The sequence below is a fragment of the Scyliorhinus torazame genome, chromosome 4 (genome assembly GCF_047496885.1).
Source record: "Scyliorhinus torazame isolate Kashiwa2021f chromosome 4, sScyTor2.1, whole genome shotgun sequence".
NCBI lineage: Eukaryota > Metazoa > Chordata > Chondrichthyes > Carcharhiniformes > Scyliorhinidae > Scyliorhinus > Scyliorhinus torazame.
Genome location: NC_092710.1, coordinates 279,883,600 through 279,896,673, shown reverse-complemented (window position 1 = coordinate 279,896,673; position 13,074 = coordinate 279,883,600). Strand labels below are relative to the sequence as shown.

The window sequence follows — 13,074 nt, the reverse complement described above, 5'->3', positions numbered from 1 at the left end:
TCCTCATAACTAACACCCTCCATACCAGGCAACGTCCTGGTAAACCTTTTCTGTGCTCTCTCCAAAGCCTCCACGGCCTTCTGGTAGTGCAGTGACCAGAATTGGATACAGTATTCCAAATGTGGCCTAACCAAGGTTTTATATAACTGTAACATAATTTCTGAGCTTTTATACTCAATACCTCGCCCTATGAAGGCAAAAATGCCAGATGCTTTCTTTATCATCATTTCCACCTGTGCTGCCACTTTTAAGGATCTGTGGACCTGCACGCCCAGATCTCTCTGTGTCTCTATGCTCCTGATGGATCTGCCATTTATTTATAGCTCCCACCTGAATTGGATCTACCAAAATGCATCACCTCACATTTGTCCGGGTTAAATTCCATCTGCCATTTCTCTGTCCAATTTTGCAGCCTATCTGTATCCTGTTGTATTCTCTGACAATCTTCATCACTATCCGCAACTCCTGCAATCTTAGTACCATCCACAAATTTGCTAATCAGACCTGCCAAATTTTCTTCCAAGTCATTTATATATATTACAAAGAGCAGAGGTCCCAGTACTGATCCTTGCGGAACACCACTAGTTACAGACCTCCATTCGGAAAAACACCCTTCCACTGCTACCCTCTATCTTCTATGGCCAAACCAGTTCTGAATCCATCCAGCTAGTTCATCCCTGACCCCATGTGATTTAATCTTTTGCATCAGCCTAGGATTAGAAAAGAGAAGGTGGAGAGAGATTGTGGATGCACTGGTTGAGATCTTCCAAAATTCTCTAGATTCTCAAATTGTCCCAGTGGATTGGAAGGTATAAAATATAACACTGCTATCAAAAGGAGGAAGAAAGAAAACCGGGAACCAGTTAAACTTGCATCAGCCATTGGGAAATCCATTGTTAAGGAAGTGGTAACAGGGCACTTAGACCAGTGTAGCCGCCTAAATTGGCCAACTCCCGATTTAAAATGGCGAACGGCAAAGGCTGATGGGAAAGTCAGCCAACAAGACAGAAACCGGCAGGTGCAGGTTTGCTGTGTATTATAACTCTGCAAAAGGCCAGACAACATCGATACCAGCGACCATCACCATAACAATGTAGCAGCCATCTACATACTGATGAGCAATCCCCGGGAACAATAAGTAACATTTTGGACACACAAAGCAAAACTCCTCGGCACCAGCAGGAGCCAATACAAAGGAGGTGAACGAGCACCTCAAGACCGCCCATCGATCAGGGAACCGCTCCAGTATTGGGGAAATCAAGCCAAGCGATTGGGACGGAGTCCAATCACTTGGGACCAGGTACAGGGTCCGCCCCGAAAGGCGGGAAGCCTGGGACTGTAAGAGTTAAGCCCCAAGTCCAAATCACTCTCTTCACCTCTTCGTCCTGCCCGGGTCACCCAGCAACACGAACCAACATTGACCGTGACCGGTGCAGTGACCACCGAACGAAGTAAGTCTTAATTCAACGCTCGCTACGAGATAGGTGCTCCTAGCTACCAATCCGTACCAACTTTGAATCCCGCAGACTCAGAACTCGAACGAAAGGCCATTTGTTCCCCTGACCAGGTGGGCCAGTCCGAAGTTAAGTATAGGCCTGTTAGTTGTAGAAGTAGCTTAGACGTAGAATTTGTGCATGAGTAGCGATTACTGTGTATAATAAATGTGCTTTGATTTGAATCTTACTAATCGGTGTATTGGATTATTGATCATTACTCGGACTTGAACCCAAGTGGCGGTATCATAAAGATACCTGGCGACTCGAGAGCAAAGGTAATAAAACAGAGCAATTGAACCAAGGAGAAAGTTAGCAACACCAGGCAGAGCCAATATTATTTATATACCAGATATAAACCATGTTTGAAATTAAAGTTTTTTGAGGATGTAACTAGCAGATATTATAATAATAATAATCTTTATTAATGTCACAAGCAGGCTTACATCAACACTGCAACGAAGTTACTGTGAAAAGCCCCTTGTCGACACATTCCGGCACCTGATCAGGTACACAGAGGGACAATTCAGAATGTCCAAATTACCTAACAGCACTTTTTTTGGACTTGTGGGAGGAAACCGGAGCACCCGGGGGAAACCGATGCAGACACGGGGAGAAAGTGCAGACGCCATAGACGGTGACCCAAGCCGGAATCGAACCTGGTACCCTGGAGCTGTGAAGCAACAGTGCTAACCACCGTGCTGCCCATATATAAAGGGAAACTGTTGCAATATGTATTTGTTGGATGATGAGGTCTTGAAACATATGTATTTAAACATGAACCATTTATTGGTAGTCTTTGACTATTTACTAATCCCAGGTTACAATCATGCATGATGCTTCTTCGATGCAGGCCAGCTGCTTCCAGAGTGTTCTCTCTGAGTCTCATACCATGTGACTCTATACATCAAGTTGTGGGTACTGCTATTCCCCAGTCCCACATTAAACCTTGCTCTGCCGATCACCTCTGCATTACAAAGGTGCTGGTTTAGCTCAGTGGGCTAGCTGGTTTGTGATGCAAAACCAGGCTGCCGTGCGGGTTTAATTTCCGTACAGGCTGAAGTTATTCATGAAGACCTACCTTCTCAACCTTGCTCCTCACCTGAGGTGTGGCGATCCCCAGGTTAAACCACCACCAATCAGCTCTCCTCCTCAAAGGGGAAAGCAGCCTATGGTAATCTGGGACTATGGCAACTTTACTTTACCTTATAATGGCATGCACACAATGTCACAACAGGACCAGGGAATGTATAATATATTCCCATCTTCGATAGTTATTCAAAAGGACAACACATGAAAGGTTGCTGCCCAAGGACTCATGGGGCTGGGGGTAATTAACACAATAATAATCTTTATTAGTGTCACAAGTAGGCTTACATTAACACTGCAGTGAAGTTAATCGAGGAAAGGACAGAAAACAGAGTCAGAACAAGATCATTTTCAGCTTGACGGGCTGTTCCATGTGGAGTGTCACAAGAATTAGTGCTGGAGCCATAGTGATTTACAAATTATATTACAGGTTGAGCATCCAAAATTCCAAAAACGGAAAAATTCCAAAATTGCACTTTTTTTCAAGCATTCCTCGCATGTACAGTTCCCAATGTGCGTCAACATGAGCAGTTCCCAATGTTCCGTACATGCATAGTCCCCATCACGCGCTGCACCTTTGCAGTATATTCTGAAATCGAAAAAACTCAGAAATCCAATATACACTCGGCCCCAAGCATGTCGGAAAAGTGACTCAGATAAGGGACACTCAAGTCACCACAGAAAATCATTATCGTTATATGTACTTTGTGATTACCCACTCATAGTAGATGACAATTTTACACAAAAGCTATGAATATGTAATCAACTTTCAGACAGAGATGATCAACTTTGCAGCAGAATGAACGATAAATAAAGAGGCCATCAGACTCCATAATGGGCTAATAGCTGAACAAACAAGTGTTTCAGAGGACAATGGATATTGATATAATCACCCTGGTTAAACCCTGTTTATTCCCAAAAATTAGTTGAAGTCTGGATTGGACAAGTGTGGGCATATACCTATGACTCAGTGCTAGCAGAATCAGTATAAAAGAAGAAACATCGAAACAGATCATCCTGGCATCCTCCAGCACAACAATTGCAAGAAGCAGGGACCCTGGGCTCTGAGCTAAGAGAAGACATCCATATCAAAAGTGATTGTAGCCTGACCAGCCTCCTTCACTAAGTGTGGGTAATACCTAGAGCTCAGCTGTGAGTCATATTTTGTCAGTGATGCTGAAGATTGTAATACCCAATTAAAATAGTTGCAGTAAAAGGATCAGAGAATTGAGAATAAAATTGGGTTAAACTGCAAACCTGTTTCTGTCCTTTGTTTGTCTCACAAGGGTACCTGGGTAAGCATAATAATAATAAACTGGTTGAAGTGTCTGATAATTTAATGGACATGTGGTTATATCACGGAACTAGTAATCCAGGGGATCAGGCTAACAATCTGGGGCCATGGGTTCAAATCAGTGAATTTACAGTGCAGAAGGAGGCCATTTGGCTCATCGAGTCTGCACTGGCCCTTGGAAAGGGCACCCTACCCAAGCCCATACCTCCACCCTATCCCAGTGACCCCACCTAACCTTATTGAACGCAAAGGGCAATTTATCATGGTCAATTCACCTAATTTGCACATCTTTGGACTGTGGGAGGAAACCGGAGCACCCAGAGGAAACCCACGCAGACACTGGGAGAACGTGCAGACTCCGCACAGTGATCCAAGCGGGAATCGAACCTGGAGCTGTGAAACAACTGTACTAACAACTGTGCTACCATGCAGCTGGTGGAATATAAATTCAATTAATAAATCTGGAATATAAAACTTGTCTCGGTAATGGTGATCATGAAATTATTATTGATTGTGGTAATGACCCACCTGGTTCACGTGTGTCCTTTAGAGAAGGAAATCTGTTGTCCTTTCATGGTCCAGTCTACATATGACTCCAGACCCACAGCAATGTGGTTGAAAGATTTATGATTCCAGGCATGAGAAACTTCAGCTATTTAGACAGATTGGATAGAGAGGTATTCAAAAGCACGAGGGGTCTAGACAGAGTAGATAGTAAGAAACTGTCGGTGGGAGGATCGAGAAGCAGAGGGCACAGATTTAAGGTAATTGGCAAAAGAAACAATGGCGACCCAAGGGGAAATTTGTTGGACCAACAAAGAGATCTGGAATGCACAGCATGAGGATGTGGTGGAAACAGGATCAATTGAGACTTTCAAAAGGGAATTCAGTCATTATCTGAAAGGGAAAAATGTCGATGGGGAGAAGACTGGGGAGTGGCACTAGGTGGATTGTTCCTTTACAGAGCCAGCGTGGACATGATGGTTGAATGTTCTCCTTCTTTGCGGTAACCAATCAGTGACAGAAAATACTGGACAATCCAGCAGGCCTGACAACATCTGTGGAGAAGGGAGCTAACGTTTCGAGTCTGGATGGTTACTATGGTGACTTCACCTTTAATAAACAAAACTCAAAACGTCAGCTGTCAGGCCTGCTGAGATTGTCCAGTATTTTCTGTTTTTCTGTCACTGAATGGTTTTGAGTCTGGATGACTCATTGGCGCCCTTTCATATTTTGTTTATTAAAGGTAAAGTTGCCATCTTTCCAGATGACCATAGGCTGCTGATAGAGAGTTGACTGGTGGTGATTTAACCTGAAGATTACCACACCTCCGGTGAGGGAACGGTTGAGAATAAGGTCAGCTGGCACAGGGATTGAACCCGCACTGCTAGCCCTGCTCTGCATCATGAACCAGCTGCCCAGCCAATGGTGCTAAACCCCTCTTATTTTGTTTGCTGAACTGCAAGTAAGCATACAAAAAGATAAAAGCCAAGCCAGACACATGAACGGTCAATCACTAATATAAAGAAAAAGTGCCGTGCCAGTCAAGCACCATTACGCTACAGAAGACACAAAACCACAATGCATGAAAAATCCAAGTACAAGTCAACTAACAACCATATAACTGCACACGGAGGTCAGCAGCAGTCCACAAGAGCATGCCTAGCTCCCTTCCCTCCACTAATGTTTTCAGACCTGCTGAGATTGTCCAGTATTTTCTGTTTCAGATTCCAGCATCTGCAGTAATTTGCTTAGGACCATGGTGTAAGAGACTACAGATCCCATGATGCCATTCTCCTATGCGCATGTGATTTCACGGGGTGGGCCTAGTGCCCGCCTCGAGCTCGAGTGAGCGGTGCGAATCCGGGGGAGAGAAGCTGCCTGGCGGCTAAACTTGTGGGTGGAGGGCGGGGTGGGGGCCCTTTCTCCCCCTCCCCACCCTCTTTACTGCAATCGGAGGTGTTGCTGAAGGGGGTCCCGAGATGTCTCAGTTCCCTGCGCCCGGCTCTCAGCAGCGGGTGGCTGCGGGCGGCAGGAACAAGGTGAGGTGCAGGCGTCGGGGTTGCTCTGAGTGACGGGAGGCCCGGGTCTGGGCGTGCAGCTGTCAATCAGGTCGCACCGCGCTGTCACGTGATGCTGATTCAAGGGGCTCGAGCCTGTTGAGGGATGGCTGCTCCATGCAGACAGCTCCAGTTACAGGAACTTCTCCCACCAGTGGGCAGGGCTGATGCAAATGCAAGATTACAGTGTTAGATTTAAAAGGAAAGCCCTATCAAAGGAGTGCCAAGTGTAGTTTTGCTCTGTTATAAATTTTCGCCTTTGCTTTTATTAAACTGCCTTCTGTTGTAGTACACTGGGTGTACTACTGAAATGTCAGCCAGCATTTTGGATGGGGTCATACTTAAAACATTGACCACATTTCAAGAACATGAACTTTAAAAAAAATACATCAAAGCCAACCATCTGTGCAGAAGCAATAATGCACAAATGTCCTTATAAATTGAACGTTTTGCAAGTCAGTTAGCCAAGTGACACTTGCTCTTTAAGGTGGCATGGTTGTGCATAATAGCTGATGTGGGCAAGGCCAGGATTTGGGTTTGTTGTCATGTGTACCAAGGTACAGTGTTCTGAGTACAGTCCAGATCGTTCCATACGTGAAAAGCATATGACATAATAAATACACCACGTAAATACATAGACATCGGGTCAAGCATACGGAGTGTCGGACTACTCAGTAGAGAAGATGTGTGGAGAGATCAGTCCATAAGAGGGTCATTAAGGAGACTGGTAACAGTGGGGAAGAAGCTGTTTTTGAATTTATTCCCCATACTTCATGGCCTGGATTTTGCGGTCTGAATGATGGTGGAACTGTCAGTGCTCACTGCCATTACGTCTCTGAAACTGACAACACCAACTTCCGGAATCCGTATATGAGCAACTAAACAGGGATATCCAGAAGTTACTCTCATTGTTTCTATGATTCATTGTATTGAATACTGGAGTAGGCTCAAGGGGCTGTATGGTACTGTTTTTCCGCTCCTGCTTCTTATGTTCTTATGTTCCTCAGTAGAGCACTCTGTTGAAGTTCCTGCAATATTTAGAAATCGCTAAGCTAACATGGAACTTCTTTTTATTCAAGGAATTTATGTGGGTTTCAGTGGCTATTGCCCATTCCTAATTGGCCTTGAGATGGCTGATGGTGAATTTTCTTCTTGAACCGCTGCAGTTTGAGTGGTGTAGGTACACCCACAGTGCTGTTAGGGAGGGAGTTCCAAGTTTTTGACCCAGTGATTTAATATCACTGTTGAAAATTCCTGAAAAAGTAGGCATAACAAAGCTTTTAAGAACATACTAAGTTACTATTGTTGAACAATCTCTGGCTCTAGAAAACAGTTTAATTCATTTAAAGTTTGTTTATGGTATTTCAGCTTTGCCTCTGCAAAATTTATAAAAAGTGAAAGATAATTGGTGCATTTTCCTGGTTTATGTCCTGGTTTGCTATTTCTGAGAATTGATCAGTGTCATTGTCTTTGGGTCCCTTTGACTTGGTGCCAGATTCAATTAATATTTGTGAAAATGAATTCCATCCCACAGAGACAGTTCGAACTTTGAGGTTAATGGCAAGCCGCTTTGCTTTGTCCACAAAAGTCAGGCTAACAGGTTTGTGCTGCTACTTCCACTGATTGCACAAGGTGATTTTCATTGGAAGTTCCAGATGCAGCAGTGCCCAGTGACAAATGTGAATGCTGCAGACAGATAGGTTTTCTGGCTGCTCTGGGAAGAAACTGTACAAGAGTTACAATGCAAAGAACAGTGCTGTGTATTTTTATTGGAAATTTGCGTGTTTGTGACTGGGTGTCTAGCTTGGATTACCTTTCGCTCATATCACCAAACCACTTTATTCTAAAGTTATGATTTAAGTTGAAGTGGTTGGATTTATGTTTTCTATACCATTTATTTGCTAATTTGAATATCTTTACATACCTCTCGGCTGCATCCTTTTCAGGCTGAAAACTGAAGTTTCTCCTGTTTTCTCTTAGAACACAATCCTTTGACACGAGAGTTCAATTTATTGATTCTTCTCAGCATTACGTCACAAGGGGCGCGATTTAATGGGATAAGTTCTAAGTGTCATATCGGGCACAATTTCCCGGGTGCTTCCCGACACCGAGCTGGCGAGATCGTGGCCTGTATTTAACAGCACTTAGTGCGAAAGATGATCCTCCACGGGCTTCACGGGGAACTGGATATCCCACCAGCTGCTTTGCTGGAACTGCGCCCGGCAGCCCCCGCCCATTAACAAGGAGAAGCTGCACATAAAGCTTCCTCCGCACTCATGCCCAGGTAGCGCACGACCGTGGCACCACATGGACCTCCACACTTCAGGGATGCCACTCTGGTTAGGCTGCTAGACGCCGTGGAGGTGAGATGGGACACCCTGTTCCCCCGAAGGGCTTGGAGGGCTGCCAATGCCACCTGGGAGGCAGTGGCAGCGGCCGTCTGTTCGGGCAGCGTGACCAGGAGGACCGTTGTCCAATGTCGGAAGGTGACCAAAGACCTGCACTTGGCCTGAAGGGTAAATTGACACCTGCCCCCCCTGGCATCAGTTCCACCTGACACCTCGCACCTCCCCCTGTATCATGTCACTGCGCTTGTATTCCAGCACACCCTGGCATCCAACTGCCCAACCTGCCATTGACACCCTGATGCATCAAGCGTGTGGCTCACAAGGCCCCCTGGCCCCGCAGGAGAAGTTGGCCCATAGTAGGCAGGAAAGGGCCCAGACGAGTAGCGGGGTTCTGGTCATCATAATCCTCACCCCTAAGAGAGTGCGGCCACTGACAGCGAGGTTGGCCCGCACCGCAGAGGTGAGGATCCACTGCCCCTTCACCCAGATGAGCTGTCTCAAGTAAGTTGTTTATGTCAGACAAAATGATCCTTCCCTCTCACTGACCACAAGCCCATTTTCTACAACTGATGGGGCCGGGCCATCTGGATCGGCCGCAACCCCCCCTCACCTCACCAACCAACAGAACATTACCATCAATGCATCACGGTTCTCACCCCCACCTTCCACGAGTGTAGAGAGACACACCTTGATGGGCGACACTAGTGGACAGGTCTTTCGGGCATACTCTGGTGAGCACCACCAGTTGCTGATGCACATCAGGTGGGGGCATGAACATCCAAGGGAGTCAGCGGTTGGAGGACTGCTGGATCCTAGGACTTAGCTGTGACCCTGTCAGATGCTGAGTCTCTGGGCAAGGTTATGCCGTAGCTGATGCAGACACAAGGGCATCGCTGTGAGATTCAGGGTGACGACCGCAGTGGAAAGCCTGGAGCATGATGTCAGTGTCATGTGTGGTGGTGTCCAAGGCGTGGCTCAGTCCGCATCGACCATGGCTGAGGGCCTCAACATCATGCCCCAGTTGCAGGTGGGAGGCACTGCAGAGCGGGGCCCAGTCACTGAGGAGCATCGTCGAGGGCATCAACACCATGCTGTAGACAATGGGGAGGCGCCAGGACTGGCAGAGCTTGATGTACGCAAAGGCCCCTGGAGCTCACTCCAGCTGCCTCTCCGCCTCATGGAGACTCCTGTCATCCGGGAGGAGGGTGCGCTGGATACCAACCCGGGGCCTCCACCAGGGAGAAGATGGTAGTCTCCACCTCCCAGAAGTCCCTCCTGACACCGGCGCTTCTCAAGGTCAGGGTGGCAGGGCGATGCCAGTGACACCGATAATCCGGCTGGGGCCCTCCGGCTCCAGGCCCCCCAAAGGACGCCTGCCAAGGGCATCAAAGGCCCCATGGCGGAAGAAGCAGCAGGCTGCTTCCACCTCTGATGTGCATCCCAGGGATGCACTGAAGTAGCAGTAGAGCACGGAAGACGAAGAAGATTGAGGATCACTGAACAAGCACTAGAGCGTGATACATGTGAAGTCATGATATTCTTCACAGTGGGCCTGCCCGCACCCCTACCTCCCAGCTGCACCGCCCCCCCCCCCCCCCCCCCACCTCCCCCGACGAGCAACTGAGCTGGCTTGAGACAATTCGCACCTCTTTAACCTGTGATTATCCCTCTCTCCAGTTGCTCCGTCTGGACCTGTGGACTTAAATACCTGCAAAGACTCGCATTCGAAGTATTGTCTTGTCTTGCATCTTTGACTTTGTCCATATATACGTTTCTGGAACCCACCTCTTCATTCACCTGAGGAAGGAGCAGTGCTCCGAAAGCTAGTGATTCGAAACAAACCTGTTGGACTTTAACCTGGTGTTGTAAGACTTCTTACTGTGCTCACCCCAGTCCAACGCCGGCATCTCCACCTCATTTAGAAATGATGAGAGACTAGAAAAGTATATTCGAGGAGACGTTTTAAAATTTATTTTTACAGGATGTGGGTGTTGCTGGTTAGGCCAGCATTTATTGCCCATCCCTAGTTGCCCTTCAGAAGGTGGTGGTGAGTTGCCTTCTTGAACTGCTGCAGTCCTTGAGGTGTAGGTACACCCACTGTGCTGTTAGGGCAGGAGTTCCAGAATGTTGCCCCAGCAACAGTGAAGGAATGGCGATATATTTGCAAGTCAGGATGGTGAGTGACTTGGAGGGGAACCTCCAGGTGGTGGGAGACACTTGGGTGTCTTTGTACAAGAATCAAATTTGTTGGACGTGCAGGTGCACAAGCAGTAAGGGAGGAAATCTTATGTTAGTATTTATTCCAAAGGGATTAGAATATGAGAATGAAGAAGTCTTACTGCAATTGTGAAGGGCTTTTGTGAGCCCGTACCTGGAGTATAGGGTGGAGCTTCAGGCTTTTTGCTGAAGGAAGGATATTCTTGACTTAGAGGGAATGCAACAGATCTTCACTTAATTCCTGCAATGAGGATTGTCTTACGGTGAGTAATTGAGTAGCCTGGAACCATATTCCATGAAATCCAGAAGAATGAGAGGTGATCTCTTTAAAACATATATATTTTTTCTTAGAAATTATTTTATGGCGGCATTTATAATTTTAACAGTTTTAAACATCAAATTCCAACGAGAACAAAAACACAACAATATACCCAACCCCCCGCCCCAGCTCAGACCCCAGCCAACATGGCTTACATAAACAGTGCCACCTTCCCCAGCCCCCCCTCAGTTGGTTCTCCTGCCCTCGTTGGTTCTCCTGCTCTCACTCGTCTCTCCCATGCCTCCCCTTTCCCCCCCCCCCCTCACCCCTGCTGACAGCTTAATTTTTCTCGAAGAAGTCGATGAACGGCTGCCACCTCCGAGCAAACCCCTGTAACGAGCCCCTCAGGGCAAATTTAATTTTCTCGAGTCTGAGAAATCCCGCCATGCCGCTAACCCATACCCCCGACTTCGGGGGCTCCGGATCCCTCCATCCTAGTACGTCTCCGGGCCACCAGGGAGGCAAAGGCCAGGACATCGACCTCTATCAAATTATTAAAGGGTTGACAGGATAGATGGAAGATAAAGGACAGCACGGTAGCCTTGTGGATAGCACAATTGCTTCACAGCTCCAGGGCCCCAGGTTCGATTCCGGCTTGGGTCACTGTCTGTGCAGAGTCTGCACATCCTCCCCGTTTGTGCGTGGGTTTCCTCCGGATGCTCCGGTTTCCTCCCACAGTCCAAAGATGTGCAGGTTAGGTGGATTGGCCATGATAAATTGCCCTTAGTGTCCAAAATTGCCCTTAGTGTTGGGTGGGGTTACTGGGTTATGGGGATAGGGTGGAGGTGTTGACCTTGGGTAGGGTGCTCTTTCCAAGAGCCGGTGCAGACTCGATGGGCCGAATGGCCTCCTTCAGCACTGTAAATTCTATGATAATCTATGCTGGATGAATGTTTCCTTGATCTGGGAATCTAGAACTGGGGTCACAGTCTCAGAATAAGGATAGGCCATTTGTGACTGAGAAGAGGAGAAATTTCATCACTCGGAGGTTTGTGGATCTTCTGAATTCTCTACCCCAGAGACATCGAATGCTGAGTTGTTGAGCATATTTAAGGCAGAGGTTGATAGATTTTTGGATGCTGAGGGGATACTATGAGAATCAAGGGATGTGGGAAAAGTGCAGAATGGTGATTGGTGTAAGATCAGCCATCATCACCCTGAATGGTGGCGGAGCAGGCCTGAAAGGCCAAATCTTCTACCCCAGCCTCTATTTCTTATGTTCTTAATGTACGTTGTTGCTACGCTTGCTTCCTTCAATGATTGTTGATTGATTGATTTGATTTGTTGTCACATGTACCGAAGTACAGTGAAAAGTATTTTTCTGCGGCTGAGGGAACGTATGCAGTATGTTCATAGTAGACAAAAAGAATAATTAACAGAGTACTTCGACAAATAGTGATTGGTTGCAGTGCGGAACAAGGGGCCAAAGACAGCAAATACATGAGTAAGAGCAGCATAGGGCGCCGTGAATAGTGTTCTTACAGGGAACAGATCAGTCCGAGGGGGAGTCGTTGAGTCTTGTAGCTGTTGGGACGAAGCTGTTCCTATGTCTGGATGTGCGGGTCTTCAGGATGTAGTAATCAAGAAGTGGTGTAGTCTGACCAGAGCACTATATTATTAGAATCCTCAGGCTTGTACTCTATGATTTGAGTACAAAGTAACAAAAGCTGAATGCCGAGGGGACAAATTGAAAGATTGTAATTAAATCAGAGTTGAATTATAAGAACAGACTCAAACTGTATGAACGTTTGAAGTCTCCGTATTATTATCATTATTGGATATGTGATGTCTTCCAGATATTAAATATCATTATAATTATCTGAGTTTTCATTAGAGAAAAGCGCCGCTTCTAAGATGTCTTTATTAAACTGTGGTTTTCATTCTTTGAAGGTGCAGCTAAAGCCAGGCCGAAGTCTGATGGACTGGATCCGTCTCACAAAGAGTGCAAAGGATATGACGGGGCTGCGTGGAAGGCTTATTACAGTAACGGAGGAGGAACTTGCTGAACACAATAAGAAGACTGACTGCTGGATGTGTATCAGAGGTAGGGCATGAGGAACGACAGCTCGTAGACACCAGTTAAATTAGTGCTGTGAAAAATGTGGAAGATAACCTCTGGTCAACAGAAATCTTCAACAATCGTGGGAATAGTTTACTTCAAAGGAAAAGACATGGCAGTGAAAAGACATTTGAGGAGAAAATGAGGATGATCCAACATGTTGAAGTGGGTCTCTTGGTGGGAGTAGGTTCCAAA

General features: G+C 46.6%; 1 protein-coding gene across 3 annotated transcripts in view; it reads left to right on the top strand.

Moving 5' to 3' along the window:
- The first annotated feature begins 5,688 nt into the window (after positions 1-5,688).
- cyb5r4 (cytochrome b5 reductase 4) overlaps positions 5,689-13,074 on the top strand; it is a 191,426-nt gene continuing 184,040 nt past the window's right edge. For 2 of the 3 annotated variants that reach the window (XM_072499839.1, XM_072499836.1), the window contains exons 1-2: positions 5,690-5,918; positions 12,711-12,864. In XM_072499839.1, coding sequence (XP_072355940.1) covers positions 5,859-5,918; positions 12,711-12,864 — 214 coding nt within the window. In that variant the 5' untranslated portion in view covers positions 5,690-5,858. Of the gene's footprint in view, positions 5,919-12,710; positions 12,865-13,074 lie in introns of all 3 variants that reach the window. The other variant, XM_072499837.1, reaches the window with a different exon arrangement.